This window comes from Scaptodrosophila lebanonensis, unplaced genomic scaffold (genome assembly GCF_003285725.1).
Source record: "Scaptodrosophila lebanonensis strain 11010-0011.00,11010-0021.00 unplaced genomic scaffold, SlebRS2 tig00000136-arrow-arrow-pilon, whole genome shotgun sequence".
Taxonomy (NCBI): Eukaryota; Metazoa; Arthropoda; class Insecta; order Diptera; family Drosophilidae; genus Scaptodrosophila; species Scaptodrosophila lebanonensis.
This window is the reverse complement of record NW_022060586.1, coordinates 969,232-993,192: the sequence shown is the minus strand read 5'-3', so window position 1 is coordinate 993,192 and position 23,961 is coordinate 969,232. Positions and strand designations below refer to the sequence as shown.

At 43.0% G+C, this 23,961-nt stretch overlaps 7 protein-coding genes across 11 annotated transcripts; 5 read left to right on the top strand and 2 right to left on the bottom strand.

Moving 5' to 3' along the window:
• Window positions 1–93: 93 nt before the first annotated feature.
• On the bottom strand, window positions 94–23,725 carry LOC115629155 (carboxypeptidase D). Of its 5 annotated transcripts, none has more exons than XM_030525522.1 (10): window positions 23,604–23,725; window positions 23,077–23,203; window positions 3,504–3,760; window positions 3,093–3,425; window positions 2,848–3,035; window positions 2,242–2,283; window positions 1,803–2,098; window positions 1,560–1,736; window positions 1,410–1,502; window positions 94–386 (listed from the first exon to the last, which is right to left on the bottom strand). In XM_030525522.1, the coding sequence occupies exons 3-10, from the start codon at window positions 3,692–3,694 to the stop codon at window positions 219–221; spliced, it is 1,488 nt and encodes a 495-aa protein (XP_030381382.1). In that variant the 5' UTR covers window positions 3,695–3,760; window positions 23,077–23,203; window positions 23,604–23,725; the 3' UTR covers window positions 94–218. The 5 variants fall into 5 exon arrangements, with proteins under 5 accessions (XP_030381382.1, XP_030381384.1, XP_030381383.1 ...); XM_030525524.1 differs by having other exon boundaries at window positions 2,242–2,271; XM_030525523.1 differs by having other exon boundaries at window positions 3,504–3,736.
• LOC115629160 (serine protease SP24D) lies at window positions 4,490–6,088 on the top strand. The gene is made up of 2 exons (XM_030525533.1): window positions 4,490–4,720; window positions 5,522–6,088. Exons 1-2 carry the CDS (start codon window positions 4,494–4,496, stop codon window positions 6,060–6,062), a joined length of 768 nt encoding a protein of 255 aa, XP_030381393.1. The 5' UTR covers window positions 4,490–4,493; the 3' UTR covers window positions 6,063–6,088.
• On the bottom strand, window positions 10,176–11,229 carry LOC115629204 (serine protease SP24D). Its single transcript, XM_030525603.1, has 2 exons — window positions 10,985–11,229; window positions 10,176–10,898 (listed from the first exon to the last, which is right to left on the bottom strand). Exons 1-2 carry the CDS (start codon window positions 11,227–11,229, stop codon window positions 10,364–10,366), a joined length of 780 nt encoding a protein of 259 aa, XP_030381463.1. The 3' UTR covers window positions 10,176–10,363.
• LOC115629202 (chymotrypsin-1) lies at window positions 11,633–12,609 on the top strand. Its single transcript, XM_030525602.1, has 2 exons — window positions 11,633–11,865; window positions 11,951–12,609. Exons 1-2 carry the CDS (start codon window positions 11,633–11,635, stop codon window positions 12,528–12,530), a joined length of 813 nt encoding a protein of 270 aa, XP_030381462.1. The 3' UTR covers window positions 12,531–12,609.
• On the top strand, window positions 14,916–16,032 carry LOC115629159 (chymotrypsin-1). Its single transcript, XM_030525532.1, has 2 exons — window positions 14,916–15,240; window positions 15,416–16,032. Exons 1-2 carry the CDS (start codon window positions 15,005–15,007, stop codon window positions 15,951–15,953), a joined length of 774 nt encoding a protein of 257 aa, XP_030381392.1. The 5' UTR covers window positions 14,916–15,004; the 3' UTR covers window positions 15,954–16,032.
• LOC115629161 (serine protease SP24D-like) lies at window positions 18,680–19,566 on the top strand. The gene is made up of 2 exons (XM_030525534.1): window positions 18,680–18,923; window positions 18,997–19,566. The coding sequence occupies exons 1-2, from the start codon at window positions 18,682–18,684 to the stop codon at window positions 19,520–19,522; spliced, it is 768 nt and encodes a 255-aa protein (XP_030381394.1). The 5' UTR covers window positions 18,680–18,681; the 3' UTR covers window positions 19,523–19,566.
• Window positions 19,761–20,787, top strand: LOC115629158 (serine protease SP24D). Its single transcript, XM_030525530.1, has 2 exons — window positions 19,761–20,034; window positions 20,125–20,787. Exons 1-2 carry the CDS (start codon window positions 19,781–19,783, stop codon window positions 20,660–20,662), a joined length of 792 nt encoding a protein of 263 aa, XP_030381390.1. The 5' UTR covers window positions 19,761–19,780; the 3' UTR covers window positions 20,663–20,787.
• Window positions 23,726–23,961: the final 236 nt, after the last annotated feature.

Here is a 23,961-nt window from a genome sequence, read left to right as displayed (position 1 = left end):
TTATTCTTCTTCTATTTTTCTATTTCTGCAGGCATTGCCAGTCTACAAGTAGAGTGCTGTGATGGAATTCGCAACATGAACGAACATCGTAAATTATAGTTATGGGCATTTAATGTGTATTAATAAATAGGTTGGCCAAAACTAATTCTAGGTACTACACACAAAAAAGTCTTAATAATATCTATTACAAATAATAACTTAAGCTCGAACTCTGTTGCTCAGCCGAAAATATTCGAGTACAAGCTGTTCAGCCCATTGCTGATAGTTGAGAAGATTCCATTGTCGTTTGACGCACTTGCAACGTAGGGCGGGACCGGGCGATAATGCTGTGGCGCCGGTATCGGCCGATAGTAGGAAGGTCCCCCAGCACCGATGCCTTCAATGCGCTGTGATTTGATTTGTGGATAAAATGGAAATATTAAGGAAAAATTGCGTGAATTCTATATGTAAACTAGATTTTAATAACTTTTATTGTCCATTTACCATTTTGTATAATTTGGAACTTCTTTTACAATTCTGTTTTCTGTTATTCATTTTGTACATTATAATATACATACATACATGTATACTGCGAATTAACAACAACAAAAGCAACACTTATTGTTAGGGTCTAGTCTAAAAGAGCATTGTTTTAAGTGAAAAGCCAATGCACTAACTTTGGAGTAAGCATCAAAGAAAACAGCCTAAAGAAACTATATATTGAAATTCCTATACAAATATTTTAATTAATTTGAATTTCGTTCCTATTCATTGGAATATAACTTTACCTTTTCAGGTAAAAATGGATATTATGGTTTGTGAAAATATACATATGTTACGGGCAGAAGGCGGCATCTTCGACCCCATAAAGTATAAATGTGTTATTGACAAGCATGAGAGAAGTTGATCTAGTCTGGGTTTCGTGAAGTTGGTTCACCAACTGGTCTGGTTTTGGTACCAGACATTGCAAATTCTTTGAGCATGGCGATAAAACTTTATCATGTATATACCATATTTTCACTCCGAGCCTACTTGTATTTTTAAATAATTGATTTAGCTAACTTTAATTGATTTTTTGAATATTATTTGGATAAGTCTTCATTCAAATTGATTGCATTCAAACTTTTGCTGGGCTCTATTAGTTTAGATTTAGTTTAGATTATTGGTACATCAGTTTAGTACTTTAAATAAACATGTACATGTATTTACATTGGTCACTGTGTCTCTAATTAGTGGGGAACTGTACATTATCGTTGACCTGACCGCGCGGCCCACGTGGCGTTGTGCTGCTGATAGTATGAGAGGAGGTGGATTTGGAGGTAACGGTAGCGGCAAAGTACTGGCGTTTTAATTACATAATACAGTATAGAGGCGAAAGAACAAAGATTAGTAACACCTACACCGTAGCTGAGAAAGGGCTTTCGACCTACCTTCGATGGTTGTAGCGTCACATTGAGCAGCGTTGGATGCTGTTCGACAATGACAAACTCTACCTCGCGCGGCGCATAGCCTTCGGCAAAAACCTGTATTGAACTCGGTTAGGGTCGGGCTGTATTCCTGTATTTTAAAATGCAACTCACCTCAACTTTGTAATATCCAGGGAGTAAGATGCGCCAGAATTCTCCATATTTGGTTGTCTGGAAGCCCACATCGCGACCCTTCACCTTCAGCGAGGCACGCTCTATGGGCATGCCCGCTGGATCAAACACAAAACCTTGCACTCCCCGATGTGCTTCAGCCAAAAATTTAATAAGGGACTAGGGACGAGATATTCAAAGATGATGGAAATAAATTTGGATGAGCGGGTACAATATTGTACTTACCAATTGGTTGTCCTCCCAGTACTTTTTAAGCTCATAGGCCGGTGGGTATTTGCAACAGGAAATTTCAAGCGTAATCTCCATGCAACCGTACCACACATAGTTGTAGTCCTGCATGCCGCCCGTCAGTGGATACCACGCAGCTCCATTGGTGATGCCATTCTCGAATGCGGGCGTTGCCGACTTACAGGCCACGCCTCGTGACATTTTGGCATGATTGCGAGCATAGACCAACGAGAGATGTTTGAAAACATCATCGTCCGGCGTCAGTGATGGGGCGGCTGAGTAGGTCTGAAACACTGTGCCCAGGGGACATGTGGTGCAAAGGTGAATAGCACGAAAGAGGGAGACGAAGTGGAATACGATTAATATAAGCTTGAATTCTATGCACCTATGATATATATAGAGATACATCTGGGGCACCAGAACAGACGCTACTCACTCGCGCACAAGGCGGACGAACGGCAGATTCCTTTAAGCAGCCATATTGGTGCGAATGCGAGGAGCAAGGTTCAAACAGAAAGCATTGGAAAAGAGATAACTATATAATTGGGCACACATATTAATGTGCGTGCAATGAGGCGAAGAGCGAACGATCTCTAAAACAGAAAATGATTAAATGAGAGCAAATCCAAATCTCCATGGGTATTTCAAGCTGCCACACTTCAACATAATTATGATCACTAAAATGTATTCGACCTAAACACGTTTCCATGGCTATATCTTGCGTCATCGTTAGGTACGAACGTTATCCTTTTAATAGCCCTGTACTAATGAGAAAACCCCGTCAAAGTTTCAGTTTTCTAACTGTGGAAATGGTAGGGATTGAAACACACATACGGACTTCGGACCTCTTTATATCTACTACATGGGATCTACCATGGTGCAACATGCATGTATGTGCATGTCTAATACCGAAATGAATACACCTTGGCAAATCTCATGGATTTGGACACTCTCATAAAATCGCAAAGACAACCCGGAAAGAGGAAGGCTATGAGGATGGTGGGAGGTGGAAAGTGGAAAGTGCACTTTTGAGACTACTTACTAGAGTTTGGCGTGTTATCATAAGGATAGCTGGCAACCAAGGCCCCGCCATGCAAACTTCCGCTCAATACGAACTGTATCTTCGATATCCAGTCTTTGACCGCATCCGTTTCTGGCTGGCCGCGCTTATTATTTTGCTTAAAATAGTCCGGAAAGTTGCGATTCAAGTCAAAGCCACGTGCATTGTATCTAAAGAATAATGGAATGAAAATGGCAATGGTCAGAACAGTAATCAGCGCTATCCACCTGCCCTGTCCACCGTCGCAGGTGCCCTCTTTGGACACAGCATAGCCGTCCGGATTCATTGTCGGCAATATGTGTATGCGTGTATTGTCCAGGAGCCACTTGACATACTGATCTGTGGTGTAGCTGCTCACAAAGTACTGTATGAGATGCAGCAGCATTTCGCGACCTACTGGCTCATTGCCATGGATGTTGCCCACATACTTGACATCTGGCTTCCCGACCATGTGCTCATAAGGCGATGAGCTGACCACCATTACCCACAGATCGCGTCCTTGGGTGGACTTGCCAATGGAATAGAGAGCCGTGAGGTTAGGATACCGTGCGCTGGTAGCTCTGGAAGAGTTTTTTTTTATATATATATATATATATATGTAAGTATTGCAATGTGTGCGTAGTAGCTATCTCGCCTACCTCAGAAAACGCGTTAGTTCCTCGTGGTCGTGATAGACAAAGTCCAGATTCTGAGAGTCAGGTATATATGCACGGGGCTCCGGTAAGGCCGCCTCCAGATCTCCACCATTCATTACCGTCTTGGCCATATGCAAATGACAGCCATAGAGGAGCATCAGCACCAAGCTGCTGAGTGTCTTTCGCAAGATCATTTCTGGGGACAACGACGACAACTGTTGCCCGTGACTTCAAGCCTGCAAATAATCAAAAACGTTGCGCTGCACACAAGTTATAAGTGAGCTGGCCAATGGCTTTGTATAGATTGATGTGGTTATGCGGGACTGGGAGGGACGGACGCCAGTATCAACCTGTTGTTTGGCTGACCAAATATGCACTGTCTCTGCTCTCTGCGCTCTGTGATGGCTTTGATGGCTGCGGTGGTTGTGGTGGCTGCGGTGGCTACGGTGGCTACGGTGGCTACGTGCTTGAATTTCGCGCGAGTGCATTGGCCGGGCAGGTAAGTGAAATTGTTGTTTTCTGGTAATTTGCGCTGCCTGAGCACTGAACTGCATCGCATGTGCGAAACATTCAAGCGTTCGTCCACACTTGACACTCGCAGCTCATCACAGAGGTGAAGAGTCAGGATGGCGTGATGGGGCCTGGTCATCCATACACGTACATATATCATGCGGAAACGCGCGATTCAATCGAAGGCGATTGATTTATTTTGATTGAAGTAGGGCCGAATGTTCTTGGAATCAAAAACACTGTGGGCCTGCCAATAGTGTGCAAATAGAGAGATAGCCGAAATCAAAGCTTACGCAGTTATCTCTGCCTTATCACCTATATGATAATATTAACACATAGCCACAAGTACTCTGCATGCTGTCCATAGGTCTTGCGATAAGATACAAAAGTTTGAATGGGTAGAGCCTAAAAACATAATGAAGAGACACCGACTATAAAAGCACATACTTTGCCGCCCCGTTGGTCAGTTTTGACTTCACAAACATGAGATTCTCTGCTTGTCTCGCATTGTTATTTACTCTGCTTTTTAATACGTGCCAGGGAGCACCCCAGGCCCGTATTGTGGGTGGTGACGATGCCGTGTTGGGCCAGTTCCCCTACCAGGCATCGCTGTCCATTGGAGGGTCCTACAATTGTGGGGCAGTTATTATAGCCGAGCGATATGCCCTGACTGCCTTAGGTTGTGTTTGCTCAAAGGGCAGTGACAAACCGTAAGTACTTTCGCTGGCCCATAACCTAGGGACTCTACTAGGTGTTTACATACATACTTTTGCTATACAAAAGTTGAAAGTATGTTGAAAGACCCCCCTCTAAAATCAAAATCAAAAAACTATTAGTATAAAACACTTGTTCGATTTCACAACCGAATTCGGTAGTTGACTACAAGTAGTTTGCGGACTGTGCAGTCCTTTTAGTTGACTCATTCCTATCCCATCCTCTGCGCTATCGGAAGTGCAAATTACGAGTACATACTATATATTTATAATCAGAATGGCAATACGAATCGGTATAGACATGTCCGGGAATAAGGCTGGGTATTCACTTCAGATCTAGTGCAGTCAATGCTTTTTTTTGTCAAAGTTTTAAAGTGACTTATTGTTTCGAGGCTGATTCTGAAGTAACAACATCCTTTTTAGGAATACAATTTTCAGCTATTTCGGCTAAATGAGGTATGTTTAAGGTAGTTTTGTCATGAATGTGATTCTCAGAACTGGACCAAACGGGAAGCACCAGCTTTCAAATGGAAAAAGAATCATCAAAATCAGTTCACCCACTCGAATGCGCTGAGGTAACAAACATAAAAAACAAAAAATACAGACGAATTAGTAACCTCCTTTTTTGAAGTCAGAAAAAATGAATAAATAGCTTTATTGCAACCTGGGAATATCTTAAATAAATATCTAAGTTGAATGTTAAAAGAGCTGCAAGCAACAGCTTACGATTTAAATCATAGCAAAAGTATATTTATAGAAAACCGAACCGGAACTAACTTTCGTTTTATTTCTTCCCAGTTGGCCACCACAGCTGTTCCAGGTAGCAGCGGGAACTGTGGACCTTTACACTGGCGGCCAGCGAATTACTGTCGAGGAAATTCTTGTGAATCCCAACTATATTGAACTGGAAATCGGAGTGGCGCTATTGCGACTTCGTGAGCCCATGGTCTTCAACGAGTATGTAAATGCCGTGCCTTTAGCCCGTCAGAATCCACCGGAGGGCGTGACCATTGAAGTTTCCGGCTGGGGTCGTCAGAAGGACACTGATGAGAATATGTACCGCACGTTGCAGTTGAACGATGAGACCGTGCTGCCGGTGCAAGACTGCCGCGTCGTGAGCGACGAGGGCGACTTGTTGCCCCTCAATGAGCAGGTGCTCTGCCTGGGACATGCGCGCAAGAACGGCATTTGCCGCGGCGACTTTGGCGGTCCCGCCGTATATGGTCAGCAGTTGGTGGGCCTGGCAGCCGATACGCTGGGCGAGTGTGGCAGCATGATGCCCGATCGCTTCATCAGCATAGCAGCCAATTACGAGTGGATCATTGAAAATATGGAATAAAACGTTCAGAGCTTGCAGCAACGAAATTTATTGCGTTCTTTTAATTTATCTCAGATCTGAATATACCTTTTTAAGCAGATTAGTTGACACAAAAGTTACACTCGATTAGTTAACCGCGGTGCAGTAACTATGAACCGAACATTTTTCAAAAAAAGAAGCACGAGTAGAGAAAGTCGAATATGAATAGTACTTGTATATGCATATAGTACATATGTATGTATTAACATATCTTGTACTTAAAAGATGCCAGAGTATATTAGGTTTGTGTGCAAAATGAAAAGCTTAAGAGGCAGAAAGAGGCGTGGCAGACCCCACAAAGTATATACAAGTATACTCTTGACGAGTCGATCTAGCTCTGTCTGTCTGTCCGTCCGTCTATCTGTCCGTATGAACACCAGGATCCCAAAAACTATAAAACCTAGAGACGCCAAGCTACACAGACTCCTTCTATGTGTACGCAGTAGGAGTTTGTTTTATTTTTTTTGATACATCCCCACTTTTCCGCAATGAGAGATCTTCCGTAACTCCTTTCGTATAATCACATACTTCTCGGAGAATGTAAGAGACACAAAACTGTGGTCCCTTTATGAGTACGCAGGAGAACAGTATTTCAAAATGTTCCTCCCTCCCCCCACTCCCCCGCTATTAGTGATTTTCCAAGGCTGCCGTAACTCTTGCAATTTTTAACTCAAATTTGGCAAATTCCTTCAATTAGTTAATACGTGTCCACCTGTCAAGTGTTTCATCATCATATACATACACATGTTCACAAAGCCACACATAGACACACTTTAGCTTTCCCACTTAGCTTTCCCACTTCTTTCGAGATAGGTTTTTCCGGAAACTATCATATAGCAAATTACTTTGGTACGTACGGAAAACTAAGTACAACATATGCTATGTATGTTCATACGTACATACAAATGTATATACAAATATTTATGAATGAATGCTAGTGATAATTATCAGATTATCTTGTATTCTTTCATATAGTAAATAACACATAGAGTAATAACAGCGTAAAGCTAATCGGAATTCTAATATTCCAAAACTGCTTCTTAATGCTCACCTACACCATAAAAGGAAGGTTAGGTTAGGTTAGGTTAGAATGGCGGGGGCCCTGGTATACACCTCCTACTTAGGTCAGATAGGCCCATTGTGATGCCATATGATCTCACACACCAAAACTCTTCAGCCATCTGGTGCTATTCATAAATTTGACAATTTCCATGATCTCGATCCCTGATAGGTCCAAGAGATCGTTTAGGAAGTGTTCCCCTTGGGCTAAAAATCTACGCCTGCTGGGCGCAGGGAAGTGGCAGGGAAAGTGTTCGACGCTCTCATGCTGCTCCTCATCTCTACGGCTTCTACAGAAGTCATTAAAAGGTATGCCCCGACCAGCAGTATGCCTACCAACTAGGCAGTGACCTGTAAGCGTCCCCACTACCATGGAGACTACAGACTTATCTAATTTTAGAAGCCTATACGGGCTTCGAGACCGGTATCCATAAAACCCATATGAGGCTGACACTAACATGCTGAGCCATCTCATTCAGAGATCTGCGGCAGTCTGTGAACACCCTGGAGTTATCCAGATTTGAGTCAAGCGCTTTGAGTGCCCCTTTACTGTCAGAGAAGAAAACTAGCGCTCTGCTTCCCAGTGTGTTTGGGGATAAGTGTCGCGTGGCCTCCATTAATGCAGCAACTTCTGACTGATACACACTTCAGGTGTCAGGCAGACGGAAAGATATCCCAGGTCCGAAGAGTAAATAAAAGCTTCTTAGCGCTTACCATTAAGGCTGTGCATTGATTGCAAATAAAAACGTAGCTTTTCGCGTTCCAATTTTTTTTATGGGAAACCTCAATAATTCACGCTCCAATGAAAACCTAATGAACCCCCAATGAAACAAATTGGTGGAAAAGTGCAGATTTAACATTCAAACCATTTTATATACATACATACATTTGTAGTAGTTTCTAGAATTAAACGCGGTATAAGTTGTCAACGACACATAAATAAACATATGTTTGTATGCACATACGAGTACGTAGATTTATTTTTTCATGCAGGTTGTCATTAAATGTTTTCGAATCAAAGTATGAGTTAAATACTTGTACAACAAATATAAATTGGGATAATTGCGTTGGCTTTTTGCGATTTTATTTTGATAAAAAGCTTCTTTTTTCAGAGCACATTAGCAAAACTTTAGATAAAGTGAATAAAATGATTTGCAGTCTGTATCCGTTTACAACTCGTAACTCCAAACTATCATTACACAATAAGTTCATTTAATATAAATCAATATTTCTACATAGCCATATATATGGATTTGAGGTACGGGGCAGCAGTTCACGAACCCATTTAAAAACAGAAGAAAAATTATTTAATTAAATTAAATACAAATTATTAAATACATATACAAGGTGTGTTCCAAAGTAAACAGGACTTTTTTTTTTCAAAAAAACAACAAATGGTTTTTTCGGCAAAATCAATTTATTTGATTCAAAATAGTCTCCTTCTGCATCAATACAGCTTTTTGCACGATCCAAAAGCATGTCGAACGAGTGTTTTAGCTCGTTGGTCGGTATGGCCGGTGCAAGCCTTTTGAATGGCCTCTACGTCTGCACAACGCTTTCCTTTCATGGGCAAATGCATTTTTCCGAAAAGGTAGAAGTCGCACGGTGCCATATCAGGTGAATACGGCGAGTGGTTAATGGTTAAAATGTGATTTTTGGTCAAATAATCGGTCCCAAGCGTCGATCGATTCTGAGCAATTTTTGGTCGTCAGTCAATTTGTGCGGAACAAACCGTGCACACACCTTTCGTAAGCCCAAATGTTCGGTCAAAATGCGATAAATCGATGTTTTGGAGATGTTCAATTCCATTTCCATCAATTTAAATGATGATTTCGGCTGATTTTTGATGAATTCACACACAGTTTCGATGGAATTTTCTGTGATCACGAATTTTGATTGGCCCACATGTTGATCGTCATTTATGTCCTCAAGACCTCTTTGAAAACGTTGAAACCACTCGTGCACTCTGCTACGGGATAGGCAATCATCGCCATAAACTTGTACCATCAATTGAAACGTTTCGGTAAAAGTTTTACCAATTTTAAAACAAATTTTAATGTTGGCTCTCTGTTCGAAGCTCATTCTCGCACCGATAACACAAACATACTGACACTTAAAACGCAATAACTTCACTTCCAATCGATAAAATGTCATGAAATTCGCACTGGACAATCGATAAAGATAGCAGATTCTAACGCACCAGTCGACATATAGATAGCGCTACCAGGGGGCGCTAGATTCAAAAAGTCCTGTTTACTTGCGAACGCACCTTGTATACAAAAGTGCAAACATGTTCATGTACATGGTCGTGTCTATGTATGCAGCACAAATTTGAACCAAAGTAGCAACAACAACAACAGCTGCGGGCAGAGCTGCAGGCAGAGCATGCATTCAATACATACATAAGTGGAAACATATGCGTAAAGTACAGAATTATATCAACAATCATCATCAACACCAACAACAGCTGCAGAGTTTGGGCAGAGATTGAATTTATGGCTATACCTTTTTTTCTAATTGATCTATAATAATGAAACTTAATATACGGACACATAATCACTAACTGGATGTGACTACAATTTTGAGTTAAAAATTCCAAGAATTGGGTGAGTTGGAGAAAATCGCGAATGGAGGGGGAGTGGGGGGTGTATCGGAAAAAATGAACAAACTTGCCGTTTCTCGGGCTTAGGAGAATCTACATACGAAGTTTAGTTATTCTAGCTCTTATATTTTTTGAGATCCTTGCGTTCATACAGACAGACAGACGGACAGACGGACATGTCTATATCGACTCATTATGTCACTCTGATCAAGAATATATATGCTTAGTTGGGTCTGCCGCCCCTCCATCTCGGTGTTACATGTACACTCCTGCACATAACTAATATACCCTTTTACCCTTTGGGTTCATAGTATAAAAATTCGTAGCGGAGCTAACGAGTTACTTCGATTTCACTTACAACCCCGATCTGATATGTTAGCCCTATCAAGCATGTTTTAAAGCTATAACACATTAGCTTTCTAAAGCTAAATAAATATGACTCATATACATGTATATTTAAATGATGAAGCCCCGAAACTGACGTTGTAATTCTGTACACTATTGTCCAAAATGGGATTTTTTTAAAAAACAAAATACTCAATATAGGGCAACAACATTTTAAGCAAAACAAAAAAAAAAAACAAAGTATATTAAGGAAGTATTGGGTTTGTAAGCTCGCCTTCTAGGCGGAGTTCGCAGTAATCCAATCGCGATAGTTGAAGATATTGACAAATCCGTCGGGCATGCTAGTACCGCAAGCACCTACATAGAAGCTGCCGATGCCAACAAGCTTGTTGTCAAGAACGGCGGGACTGCCTGCATCGCCTGCACATAGACCCTGCTCCTCTCCGTTTTCCGCGTGCTGAACCGCACAGAGCAGCCCATCGTGCAGCAGATACAGATACTTTTCACATTCGGCACCACTGATGGTCTGCAGAGTGCTCCCCTTCAGACGCTGCTGCGTTGACCCCTGCGTATAGGTAGCGCCCCATCCAGTGACAACTATTACACTACCATCTGCAGGCGCCTGATCGGCCAGCGCTATTGCCTGGGTATTGGCATTGAATGTCAGAGGCGTCTGTAGCTCTAGAAGTGCCAGATTGTTCAGTCCGTTTCTGTACTCGCCGTGAACAATGATACGTTTTACAAACACCACCTGACCACCGACCAGTCGCTGAATGCTGCCTGCCCGTACTTGAAATCGTTGTGCCGGGTAGCTGTGGGATATGATGGGTGTACGTGAAATATTGTTGCAGCGTTCGTATATATACGAACTCGTATTTCTCTACCTACGTATACCTACGGTTCAATCCCGCTACCAACTGTCACGCAATGTGCAGCGGTTAGCACGAAGCGATTATTAATGATAACTCCACCACAGCGATGGGTTCCACTGGCTGCCAGCTGTAGAGACACGGTGTAGGGATAGGCACCCACATCTGCATCGGAGCCGCCAAGCAGGCGCCCTGAGGCAGCCAAGCCGAAGCCCGCGCCGGCAAGGACCAGCAGAGAGATGGAGCCGATTACTTGAGTGCTTAAAAGGAGCATTGTTCACTGAATGAATGAAATTTACTAAAATGCCGATTGAGTCGCATACGCGATTTATAGGCCAAATTTTGTAAATTCACACAATTTATGAGCAGAGCTTTGGACAATCTTATCGAAAAATGTAGCGACCCATAATTGCCATAATCGGTCATAAATTTTGTGGCGGGAAACCTCCGTTTTTTATACGAGTATATCGGGTACTAAGCACTAAACCCTGCGCCCTGCACCCTGACCCGCCAACAGCTCCACAAAGGCGGTTGCTTATCGCGGCTGCCTTTCTTACAACACAAGCAGTTGCTAATCATGTTAAGGAGTTTCTACAATACCTAGATTAGATGAAGAATAGGTGGCGGCGGAACGATAGCCAATGCCACTTTGCGGGGCCAGTTTCAAATCGAGCACCATGATAAACGAACGTGCGCCTCTTGTTCTGCTGCTGCTTATCGCCTGCCTGCTTCACCCCAGTCAGGGTCTGCCAAATGGCCGGATTTTGGGGGGCGAGGATGCCAGCAGCGGGCAGTTCCCCTGGGCGGCTTCCTTGCGTGTGAAAAACGTGCACACCTGCGTGGCCACCATCATATCAGAGACATATCTGCTCACGGCGGCGCATTGTGTTTCCCAGACGGGTCTTACGCCGTACGTCTTAATTACTGCAATGCTTATTGAAAACCCGAGACATAATACACTGCCCATACGATTACTACTTCCCGTATTTCCGCAGATTACCTCTCGACCAAATCAATGTACGCGTGGGAAGCATCAATCAACATGCAGGTGGAAGCATTGTGAGTGTCAAGGAAGTGCTCATTCACCCATCCTATGGAAACTTCTTGCACGATATTGCAATCCTGACACTCAGCGTACCCCTCACTTTCAACGAGAAAGTTAACAAGGTTGCACTACCCGAGTCTGAGGAGGAGGAGGGTAGCGGCGAGGAAGGTGGAGAGGGCGAGGGTGAGGGTGAGGCAGAGCTACCAAATGGAACGCCCGTGCATGTAGCTGGCTGGGGTGAGCTGCTAAGTGGCGGCTCTGCGTATTACCTCCAGTCGAGCACTTTCCAAACGTTGAGCTCACACTATTGCGAGCTGGCTGCCGGTTATGGATATGAGTCCGTTCTGTGCCTAGAGAGCGGCGAGAGACAAGGAGTTTGTCGCGGTGACGCCGGCGCGCCCGTTGTGGATGACCAGAAAACGTTGCAGGGACTGGTTAGCTTCCACTTCGGTAACTGCGGCACCACTAGTCCCGATGTGGCCAGTCGCATTGTCTACTATAAGGACTGGATAAATAACAATACGCAGTAGATACTGCCGTACATGTTTTTCCATTTTTTTTTTATCTATACTATATTTTGTTTGTATAAAACCGGATTCATGCAATATTTATAACAAGTGTACTGCTTCTGCACTTTGACTGTAGGGGAAAACTTAACCGTTTTGAAGTGTTTAAGACTAAATGAATAAGATTATAAAGTTTGCGCTCATAAAAATACTATTGGAATTCAATGAGGAGGCGCCTGGTTATATTGCTCATGAGTACGCAGAGAACTAGAGTACTAGAGATATGCATGCCCAGATATTTACAAGTAAGGGTGTAAATGTTGTATAATTGGTTTCATAAACTATAATATGTACTACAGTCGATCCAAAAATGTAACAGCTACGTACAAATTTAATTATTGTGGACTTCCGAAGTCCAGGCGTTCGTTGCTGATTGATGGACGGACATGGCTAGATCGACTTTACGCGTCATGCTGATCAAGATATATGTATGTATATACTTTATGTAGTCGGAAATGCTGCCTATTGCCTGTGTCATACTAGCCTCATATAGTACACACTTTTCAGAGGATATAAGATTATTAGCATCTACTACAAGGTACTCTCCAAAGGAAACAGGACATTTTTAGATTAAGAACACGGAATTCACATTTTGGCAAATTGAGTTTATTTTTCACAAAACAATTATCAACATTTCGAACTAGTGTCTTGGGCAGGCTTCATACACTGGCTCGAGGGTTTCAGATCACGCGTATTACCAGAATTTGCAGGTTCAACAGGAGACTGAGCAGCAGGATGATCATGATCATTGAACAGCCTTCGCACAGGCAGCAGCCGTGCGCTCGTTTATACAAGTAGCTAGATGGATATTTAAATGTACAAAGATAGCTATACTATATACTCGTATGTGGGATATGTGGACAATTGAGAAATGGTAGTACGGGCCTGGTAAATGGCTTCGACGTCCTATAGGGAAAATGTTATTTTCCGAAATGGGTATAAGGAGGAGTTGTTGATGGTTCAAAATTCGATGATTGTTCAAAATTTTGAAATGGTAGTACGAGCGTTTTAAATGGCTTCGACGTCCGCTAGAGTAGCGCTTTCCATTCCATGGGAAAATGTTATTTTCCGAAATGGGTATTCGAATGGGTTGTTGATGGTTCAAAATTCGATGATTGTTCAAAAAATCAACCGGAAACGAATTGTAGGTTATCAGTCGACTTGTGCGGGACAGAGCAAGAACATACTTGTATGTATGTACCTTCGATTAAAATGCCATGAATCATTGATTTGGAGATATTTAATTAATATTTCTATTAATTTCATAGAAGATTTTATCTGTTTTTTAATTCGCTAACTTTTCCAACTGCATCATAGGTAATCATGAATTTTGACTGGCCAATAAGTTGGTCGTCATTCATGTTATCACGACCATTCTTGAATGGCGAATAATTTTCGTGCACTCTTCCCCTAGATAATCAATTATCACTATAAAGTTATTTGATATTTCAATTGCAACGTCGGGGACAAAGTATTTCCGAGTTTCAGCAGAAGTTAGTATTTGCTCTTTGTTCCATAGTTATTTTTTTACCGATAGTACAGAGGCACACAAAGTAGTGCGATAATTCAGGTTCTAGCCATGCGATGGTCAAAAAAGTTTGATGGGGTGTCGATAAAATAAAATATACTATATAGCCTTGTATAGCTTGTATAACACCCCGTAAAAATTTACTGCTTTCCATCGAATTAAGAAAAACTGAGGGTTTTCTAAAACAATTCTTTCTCAGCCTTTCCCTTAAGTTATACATGTATCTTTTTTTTTTTGAATTTCAACCATTTTGAACAGATATAAAAACCGGTTGTTGGGTCATGAACTTTTCCTAAGTTACGCTCAATATGGGTGTGGCAATAGGTAGGTGTGCTTATGTCGGTACTAGTCGAAGGGAAATGACACTACGCGGCATTTTACAGTTTATTAAAAAATGCTCTTACACTCGTAACTAAGTCAGATGCTCTGCACCCCTATGGCTCATCTGATTCCCACGCTCCCGACCACGAAAATCCCCCTTCTCTATTGCCCACTGCCCTTATAAATTGATATTGGTTGTTCATGAGCTGTACTTGGTGTGTCTGAGTCACCGTAATCGCACATCCCCGCCTCCCATGTATGGCGCCCTTGTCCGCTTCCACTGCAATTGTAGCTAGTAATTGGCAATTGGTCATCAGAAAAGCAAGCACAACAAGCAATTTGGCTGCTATACAAGCTAACACCCGCCATCAGCACGATAAGATTAGCGAGTTTGGGAGTCCGATAAGAGCAATACAGCTAACTCGGCAATTGACCACTTTTATTGGCCCATATATATTGGCGGCATTTTTGCCACACGCGCAAAACAAGTTCAGTCTGTTGAAAACAAACGACGCACCACCATACCCAGTCACCACCAGAACGCACATCGGAGAGTACCAGCGCACTAAAAACGAACCAACACCTGGATATGGCCAACAAGCTATTGGTACCGGCTCTTGGAGCCCTGCTCTACATGACAGTGTCGGGACGTGCAGGCATTATTCCGCCGGATACCTTCATCTTAGGCGGAGACGAAGGCCTCACCGAAGAAACACCCTATTCTGCTTCTCTGCGCGTGGACAATGCGCATGTGTGCGGCGCCAGCATTGTGGGCTCGACGACTCTGCTTACGGCGGCACACTGTGTGTATCGGAACGGCCTAATGTAGGTGACACCACAGACCATGTACAGAGCAAAAGCCGAAAACGCTTCTCACAAGTCGAGGTAGAGTGCACCAGCTCGATTGTAACTTCGACAAGTTAGAAGTGAAAGCGGCGATTGACACAATTCTAACTAATTTAGCTCACTATATTGAACACTTTTCTCCATTATCATGTAGCATTGACCCCAGCCGTGTATCGGTGCGGGTGGGTAGCACCAATCAGTATGCCGGAGGTAGCATTGTTCGGGTTTCCCAGATAACGCCACACCCCAACTACTTTAATCTGCAGAACAACCTTGCAGTGATCACGCTTAGCACGCCCCTTACCTGGACCGAACGCATTCAGCCTATTGAGCTGGCGAGTGGGGAGGACGACCTGCCTGAAGTTGGGGCAACTATTGGGGTGGCCGGCTGGGGCCATACGCAAGATGGCACCACCTCGTACAAGATACGCGTGCTGCAGCTGAAGCTGGCCGACAGCGAAGTTTGCAAGGATGCGTACACTGAGCAGGATGAGAAGAGCTTCTGTCTGGCTCATGCGCTCAAGGAGGGCACCTGTTACGGCGATGGAGGAGGTGCCGCTGTGAGCAATGGCAAGCTGCTAGGCGTAACCAACTTCGTGGTGGGTGCCTGCGGCTCACGTTATCCCGATGTCTTTGTGCGCGTGTCACGCTATGCCGATTGGCTTAATCCTCTACTTCAGGAGGAGAACTAAAAGCCTAAAGCAAAGGCAAACATACATATATACTTCTTTTTTTTTCTTACGGTCAATTATACGTGTTATAAATTATTAATTCTTTCGTTTTGTGTGTTATGTATTATTATATTTCACGTTTTATGTATTAGGTGGGTGGCTATTCATGGGTTTTTTGGCACCAAATGCGATATTTCTAGTCACTATTAAGACTTCCCAACTAAGCGATTATCAGCGATAAGACCACAAGCTATCAAAATTTCACAAAAAAGGTAAAAACAATTAATGATCATAATCATTACTATTTCGTTCATTATCAAAGATCATGACTACAGTATGTTAAGCTACTCATTTTGAAAAAGACGCATGACCTTAAACTCGACAATAAGCATTGCTCGTAGTTTTGCTTTGATGTAAAATAGAAAGAGAGTGTTAATTAATATTCTTTTGGGAAAGGGGGGCTTGTTGCTCCGAAGATAAATGAGAGTCACTCCAAATCTTTACATTTCTAATCTATATTTATTTAATTTAAATTTAAATTTTTCAAATAGTGTTAAGACTGCCTTTTGAAGTTGTGGCCCTCTGGTTGGAAAGGGGTGCCAACAAAGTGATATTAACTAACACTAGAACATTTACTTTATGGAACAAAACTGATTTAGCAGTTTTTAATTATGAACATCTTGTCTGCTGGTTTATATTCACAACAATGCTCTCCCTCCTTCCTTTTGTTCTTATCGTGCTCATATTTTGCTCTTGTGTTCTGCATTCTTGAGTCAGTCTGAAGCGATGACAATGCACATCTAGGGATAAGTAGTCTTAAAAGCTGGTTCTCAGTGGATTCAATACGAGATTCGTTGAGATTTCATTTCATAACAAATGTATAAATCTATTTGGAGGTCTATGAATCAGTTACCCATTTTAAATTAAGCCCAAACATCCTTTTGCTTTGTTGATGGAAAAATCAATTTTAAAACAAAATAAGAGTAGCTAATTAACTTGCTCGTAATATTACAAAAAATTATTTGACCGATTATAGCTCCTAGGGTATTCGAACTCACTTAAAGGCTATGTAACTGAACATAGGAATTGTGTCTATGGGAGTCTGTGAGGATCTGTGTGTGAGCATGTATGCAGTACAGAGTTGAGCCAAAGCAGCAACAACAACAAGAGCTGCGGACAGTGCTTGGCCAGAGATTACATTTATGGCTTTATTTTCCTTTCAACACGACCTATCAAGATGAAACTTATCATACGGACACATAATAACTAACTGGAGGAATTTGCCAAATTTGAGTGAAAAATTCCAAGAATTACGGGATCTGTACATACTTTGTCTGCCTCTTCTCCTAATACAGTCTTGTACATTTAATATGAGAAAAAAGTAAGAATTATGCTGCGAATACAATGAAAGATTATTCAGGGGGAGGGGGACGACTACAAGGTATGTTCGGGAGTACACTAGTTCTTCTTGTTTTATGTTTTAACTGTTAAAGCAAACTGGAACCCTAACAAGAAAGGAATGCTAAAGTCGAGCAGGCTCAACACTTAAATACCCTGTACCACCCCACAAAAAAGTAATTAAATTAATTTAATTAAATTAATTAATTAATTTAATTTAATTAATTAACTAAATTAATTTAATTAATTAACTAAATTAAATATAAAATATTCCATGCATGCATACATACATTTACATTTACATCAGAATTGTGCCTTATGCGTGTTTGTGTACTTGTACATATGTATGTATGTGTGCATTGGGCCTGGTTATATGGCTATAACTTTCTTTCCGATCATTCTATCATAATGAAACTTGGTATACGGATATATAATTACTAACCTAATGTGACTACCAAATTTTAGTTCAAAATTCCAAGAATTACGGGAGTTATAGAAAATCGTTAATAGGGGGGGAGTGGGGGGATGGATCAGAAAAAATGAACAAACTCGTCCTTTCTCGGTCTCAGGAGAATCTGTATACCAAGTTTGGTTATTCTCGCTCTTATACTTTCGGAGATCCTTGCGTTCATACAGACAGACAGACGGACAGACGGACAGACAGACGGACATGGCTATATCGACTCGGCTTGTCATGCTGATCAAGAATATATATACTTTGTGGGGTCTACCAAGCCTCCTTCTGTGTGTTCCATGTGCACTCGCACAAAACTAATATACCCTTGTACCCTTTGGGTACAGGGTATAAAAAGGACAAGCAGAGTTAAATGTTTAATGGCATTCGACTTGTACTTGTATATACCCTGTTCCTGTAACATGGCCTTCCTTGAATCGAGCTTGATCTTAGTGCCAAATACTATTCGATACAATGCATGCAAAAGTACGATTTTACATGGAAGTACGATTTGCGAGGAAATGGGAATCTTTAGAGCGCCTGCTTGAAATCGCTAATTTAGGCAATTAATTATAGCAGATAACAATATTAAATCTTCATCAAGTAATGGATAAATGTCAAAAATGTTAGAATATGATGGAACCAGTATGTGTGCATTAGGGAAGGTAATCGAAGTATGAACCAATCAAAATTCAAGAATTCTTAGACCCTGGGTGCTGAAAAGATTATTACCAAGAATTGCGCTATAAATTATCCAATCCAGTCGAAATCAGCTTAACGTAAATCAGTTAGCACCTTGATTAGATAGACTGCGCGAGGTCGCTCGGCCGATCGATCGGTGAGCATAAAACGGTGCGTATCATTGGGGAGGCCGAACAGAACTAAGGAGCTGTCGACATGCTGGTTACTCTGTTGATTGCGTGCGCTACTTTGGTCTTGGCTACCGCCGCACCGACTGACGTTCCTGCGGGTCGTGTAGTAGGTGGGGCAGACGCCGTGGATGCTCAATTTCCTCATCAGGTGTCGCTGCGCTACAAAGGCTCTCACACGTGTGGTGGGTCCATCATCAGCCGGAATTACATTCTGACCGCTGCGCATTGTGTTACCGCCGAAGATGGGGAAACGGGCGAGCTGGTTGTGTAAGTGGCTGTGGCTGACCCTTTGGTGCTCTACTCTAATATGATTCCTCTTCATTACACCACTCGTATATAGCACGCCCGCCAACCAGTTGAGCATTCGAGCCGGCTCCCTTGATCGCTTGAGCAACGGTGTGGTTATCAATGTGGCTGACGTCATTGTGCATGAGAATTACGGAAGCTTCTTAAACGATTTGGCGCTATTGCTTTTGGAGTCACCGCTCATCTACTCAGACCGAATCGCACCCATTCAGATAGCTAGCACTGATACTCCCGCGGGGGCCGATGTCGTGATCTCGGGCTGGGGTCGCCTGAAGACCAACGGCGACTTACCACGTCAACTGCAGTGGAACGTACTGAGCGCTTTGTCAAACCTACGATGCCAGACGTCTACCTTAATGTTCAGCAGTAGTTTGATCTGCCTCGGCCATGAGAGGAACAATGGCGCCTGCAACGGCGACTCTGGCGGTCCGGCCGTTTACAATAACGAGATCGTGGGCATTGCGGGCTTTGTCATGGGTGGTTGTGGCTCCAACCTGCCAGATGGCTATGCCAAAGTATTTTATCATCGCGATTGGATTATCAAGAATGCTAAGTTGTAAGCAATAAACGAGTGGTGCAGTGCACCCAAGCAATGTAACTGAAATGTACAAGTAGCAGGGAAGGGTGCAGCGGTGGCACGTGCTCGTGGCGTAATTAGCGTAATTAAGATAACACTAAACTAAAGCCAACACTCATTACTCTCTCTTGACTGATGTTAATAATGATGATGAACGCTTAGTACGAATCTAGTACTGAATTCTTAGATATAAAGCTGAGGCGCACAGAACTTCGCCGATATTCCAGTGGGAGACGGAGCCATGCAATCGCTTTCAGTTGTGCTCCTCTTGTTTCTTATTGCCGTAAAGGCACAGGAATACTATGTGCCCAGCACAATTATTCCGCTGGAGTTCAGTCCACAGCCCCGCGTGGTAAATGGTGAACATGCTCATTTAGGACAATTCAAGCACCAGGTCTCGCTCCGTCAAAATGGTCGACATGTCTGTGGTGGATCCATCATTTCCCGCAGCTTTGTCGTCACGGCAGCCCATTGTGTCAAGTCGGGTGGCAAGGTGTAAGTGATGTACATACTAATTAGACAACTAATGATTACTATTTTAAAGGGATTTTTTAAAAACGTTCGCCTCATATTCCCTCCCCACAGGATCCCAGCCAGTCAGTTCTCCATACAAGCAGGAAGTGTGGTTCTACATAGCGGCGGTGTATTTGTGAATGTGGCCGGGATTCGCGCTCACGCACAACACAGTTCTAACAATCCAGCTATTGGCTTCGATGTAGCAGTACTCCGATTGCAGAAGCCGCTCACCTTTGGTCCCAACATTGGAGCCATTCAACTTGCCCAAGCCGATCCGCCGGATAATGCGATCGTGCAAACCTCCGGATGGGGCTATGTGCGTGCTGGTGGTCCCATTTCCAATGTGCTGCTCTACACGAACCTGAAGGCAATATCACGTGCGGCGTGCTCACGCTATCTCCGCTCAGTACCCAACTCCATCATTTGCTTGTTGCACGACACCAGCACAGGCGTCTGTCAAGGGGACTCCGGCGGCCCAGCCATCTACAAGGGCCAACTTATCGGCATAACCAGCTTTGTCGTGGGCACATGCGCTCAGGCCGCGCCCGATGGTTTTGCACGCGTTACAGCCGTGCGCAGTTGGATCGCCAGCTTAGCCGGCATCTGAGCAGCCACTTTCTTTTTTAACGACAACACAAACTTCGACGAATATGTAAATACAAGTATGTAGGTGAGCATATCATCGTTACGTCCGACCAAAAAATACAAATAAAGTTCTAGCGCAATTTTCGAGACGAGTGCGTTTTTGTGGCATCAATTGGCTGGGTTATTAGAGCGTTTCGGAAATCGAGAGTTCTCCTTTAAAATGGGCTCGCAGAGGGGCTGCCATTTGGCCCGCTATTAACCTATTGACGGCCGCTGTCCCAGTTCGTCGCTCAGGCAGTGAAAGTGAAATGAAAACAACAGCTGAAAAAAGAAAAGCTCATTTCGGTCTCTGCTTGTTGTTGCTGGCTGGATGTTATTTTTCGCTTTTGTTCAACTCAGTTATTTTCCGTTTTTACAGTCATTATCACTTCCACCACTTGACTGATTATCCAGGCCCACCCCTCAACCAACCGCCCGGTGCCCCAAGTTCGGGCGTTTAATGACTTCATTTCGGTTTTCCTTTTTCCATTAACAAGTAACTTGTCTTGCGCTTGAAAATGTCATTTCATCTACCCATTATTAACTCGTACAACGTGCAGCAGTAAGTCACTCTTTTCGGGCTCTTGTACAGCTTTTTTGTTTATCATTTCGTTAATCCATCAGCCAAGTGTTAGTCGTGGCTTGAAATGCAATTGACAAACTACAACATCGAGGCATCGAACTCTGCAGCACGCTCAAATAGTTACACATGAATGCACATGAGTGCTTTATGTTCACTTACACCATTCAGATCGCTTTGGCTATGGTGTGGGTATGGCTATGGGTATGGGTATGGGTATGGGTATGGGTGTGCTTCGGAATGGAGTGCATTGTAACGCCAATATACGAGTACTACAAGTATACTATATATTCATGTATCACAGTGAATGACCGGCGGTCTGCTTTCCTTCTTGCGTTTGCGAACGCTAGTATTTAAAATTAAAACTTGTATTAACTATCAAACGTAAGTAGTTTGATGTCTGCCCAGAATGCACATCTCTTCTTTTGATATGACTCCGATATGGTACGAGTATCTTTAAAAAAGTTCTTCAAGCAAAACAGCTATTAAATACGGTAATCCAGATCCTTAAAGTTCTAAATTAGGAGACTATAGTATTTTGCATAGAAACAGATCATTCGAATGGCCATAACATGGACAGTGGGATGTTATGAATAATATTAATGGAACATTTATATTGACTGGTATTTGAGAAAAACGCAAATTTTGAATGCATAAATATACGGTTGAATTTCTTTTAAAACGCCCCTTTCACTCCCCATTCAGACACTCTTCTTCCCCCCTCGTCCTCTAGAGGCTAATTAAATAGTTATTTGCATACCACAGACAAACTTCGAGCAATGCATTTGCATGATTTTCAATTTGTGCTATAAACATGGAAAGTAATTGTTTGGAGTACACAGCGCTGGTTACAAATGCAACAACCGATGTGGACGTTGATGTCGATGTCGCTGCCGACGCCGACGCCAGCAACGACAGTCGCATGAATTGTAAGTGGCTTTTAATGGACAACGGCAACAGAATGTGAAGAAACGGCATTGCTTGCTGCCAAGTTTTGAGCACCGAGGTCCCATCATGAGCAAGCAGCACTTTATATTTATAACGGGTTTTAAATCCGGCCGACGCCGACGACAGCAACTGCGACGGCTTTAGAAATAGCGATGCGAGCGTAGGTGAAAGAGCCGTTACAGACCAGGTTAACCCACTAACCTTGTTACTGTTTTCTGTCGAGTCGCAGTAACAGTCGCATTTTTGTGAACAGAATTCGTTTCATTGAAAGTGGCTGAACGGTGGTTTTCAAGTTCAATGCTGGGGGCGGGCCACTGGACTGGACTAGCCATGGCCCATGGCATTGACAGAGACAGTGGCTGAGGCTGAGGCTGAGGCGATGACTTTGATGTGGAGAGAAAGCAAGAGGACATCAGCAGGGATAGAGGAGAGAGTGCCGCGTTCGCCAGAGACATGCGCACACGTGCACTGGGTTAGTGGTGAGTGTACATGTGAGTTGTTTGTGCTTTGAAAGGGGCTGGTTGCCAAGGGACGCGAAGGTGGGGGCGTTGAATGAGGGGATGTCTTGTGGGAGTGTGTTGGGGTGGCCATGCAGGCTGTTGTTTATATAACAACAAAACTGCTGGCAGGACACTGCGCGCACGCTCTGCAGTCTGCAGTCTATGCGCTTTTGCAATAACCTTCACCTTGGCCAACGGTTCTGTTAGCGTCAGTCTCAGCGCCAATGCCAATGCCAGCTGCAACTGGGACTATGCTGTGCGAGGATGTGCGGCCTTGATCTTCAACTTACACGTGCAGCACATCGCGCAATGCAACTTAGAATATATGGAATATGCACATACATATATGGAGTGTTGTTAAATAATTACCTGCACTTTTTTGTTGTTGTTGTTGTTGTTGTTACTTATGTGTACATATGTATGTACGTAAGTATGCCTGACGCCTGTACTCGATTTGTACGGTTACTTTTATCTTGTGGCGAATGTTATCTGTCGGCTGCAAAAAATGTGCATAAAATACAATCAACTTCTATTCATGCAATAAGGGACTTCCACTTCAGCGCTTGCTTGGGGCTTCGGCATCATTAAATTCACACACTTTCGTTTGCAAAAAAAAACAACAACAGCAACATTCGTATGCGTAAGTGGTTAACAAATAAACAAACAATGAAATGAAAAGGTTTCTCTTCCGGACTTTTTTTTTTTTTTTTGACAGCCTACGCGTCGCTATTTAATTAGCCGGGCTGCCCCACGAACTGACGCAATAGGACCACAAACAACAATATCACTTAAAACAAAAAACACTTAAAGGAACTCGTGGGCAGCTGTAACGGTAATTGGCCAGATATATGGTAGGCTTGGAGACGCGACTTGACTTTAACGCAGTGGCTGCTTACTTTGGAAGTGTGTATGCGTGTTGATGTGTGCAGCGGCAGCCAAGCTCTTTCAGACGCGTCCGATTCCCAACGCCGTTTAAGTTCAACTGACTGGGGCGTGCTTTGAGCCAGAGATGTTGATGTCTGTCGACGGTAATACTAATACTAACGCCTGACGCTAGCGTTGGCAGAAGCAGAAGCTATTCCGACTGTGGCGGCAGCAAGGTAGTGAGAGTTGGTGGTGTGGTAGGCGCTGCTTTCATGCCTCGCAATAAATACTATTGCAAAAAAGAATTGTAGAAAAAAAAGTATAACAAATGTTGTATATGTATGTATATAGCATATACATATACATATGTACACACATACCATATATATA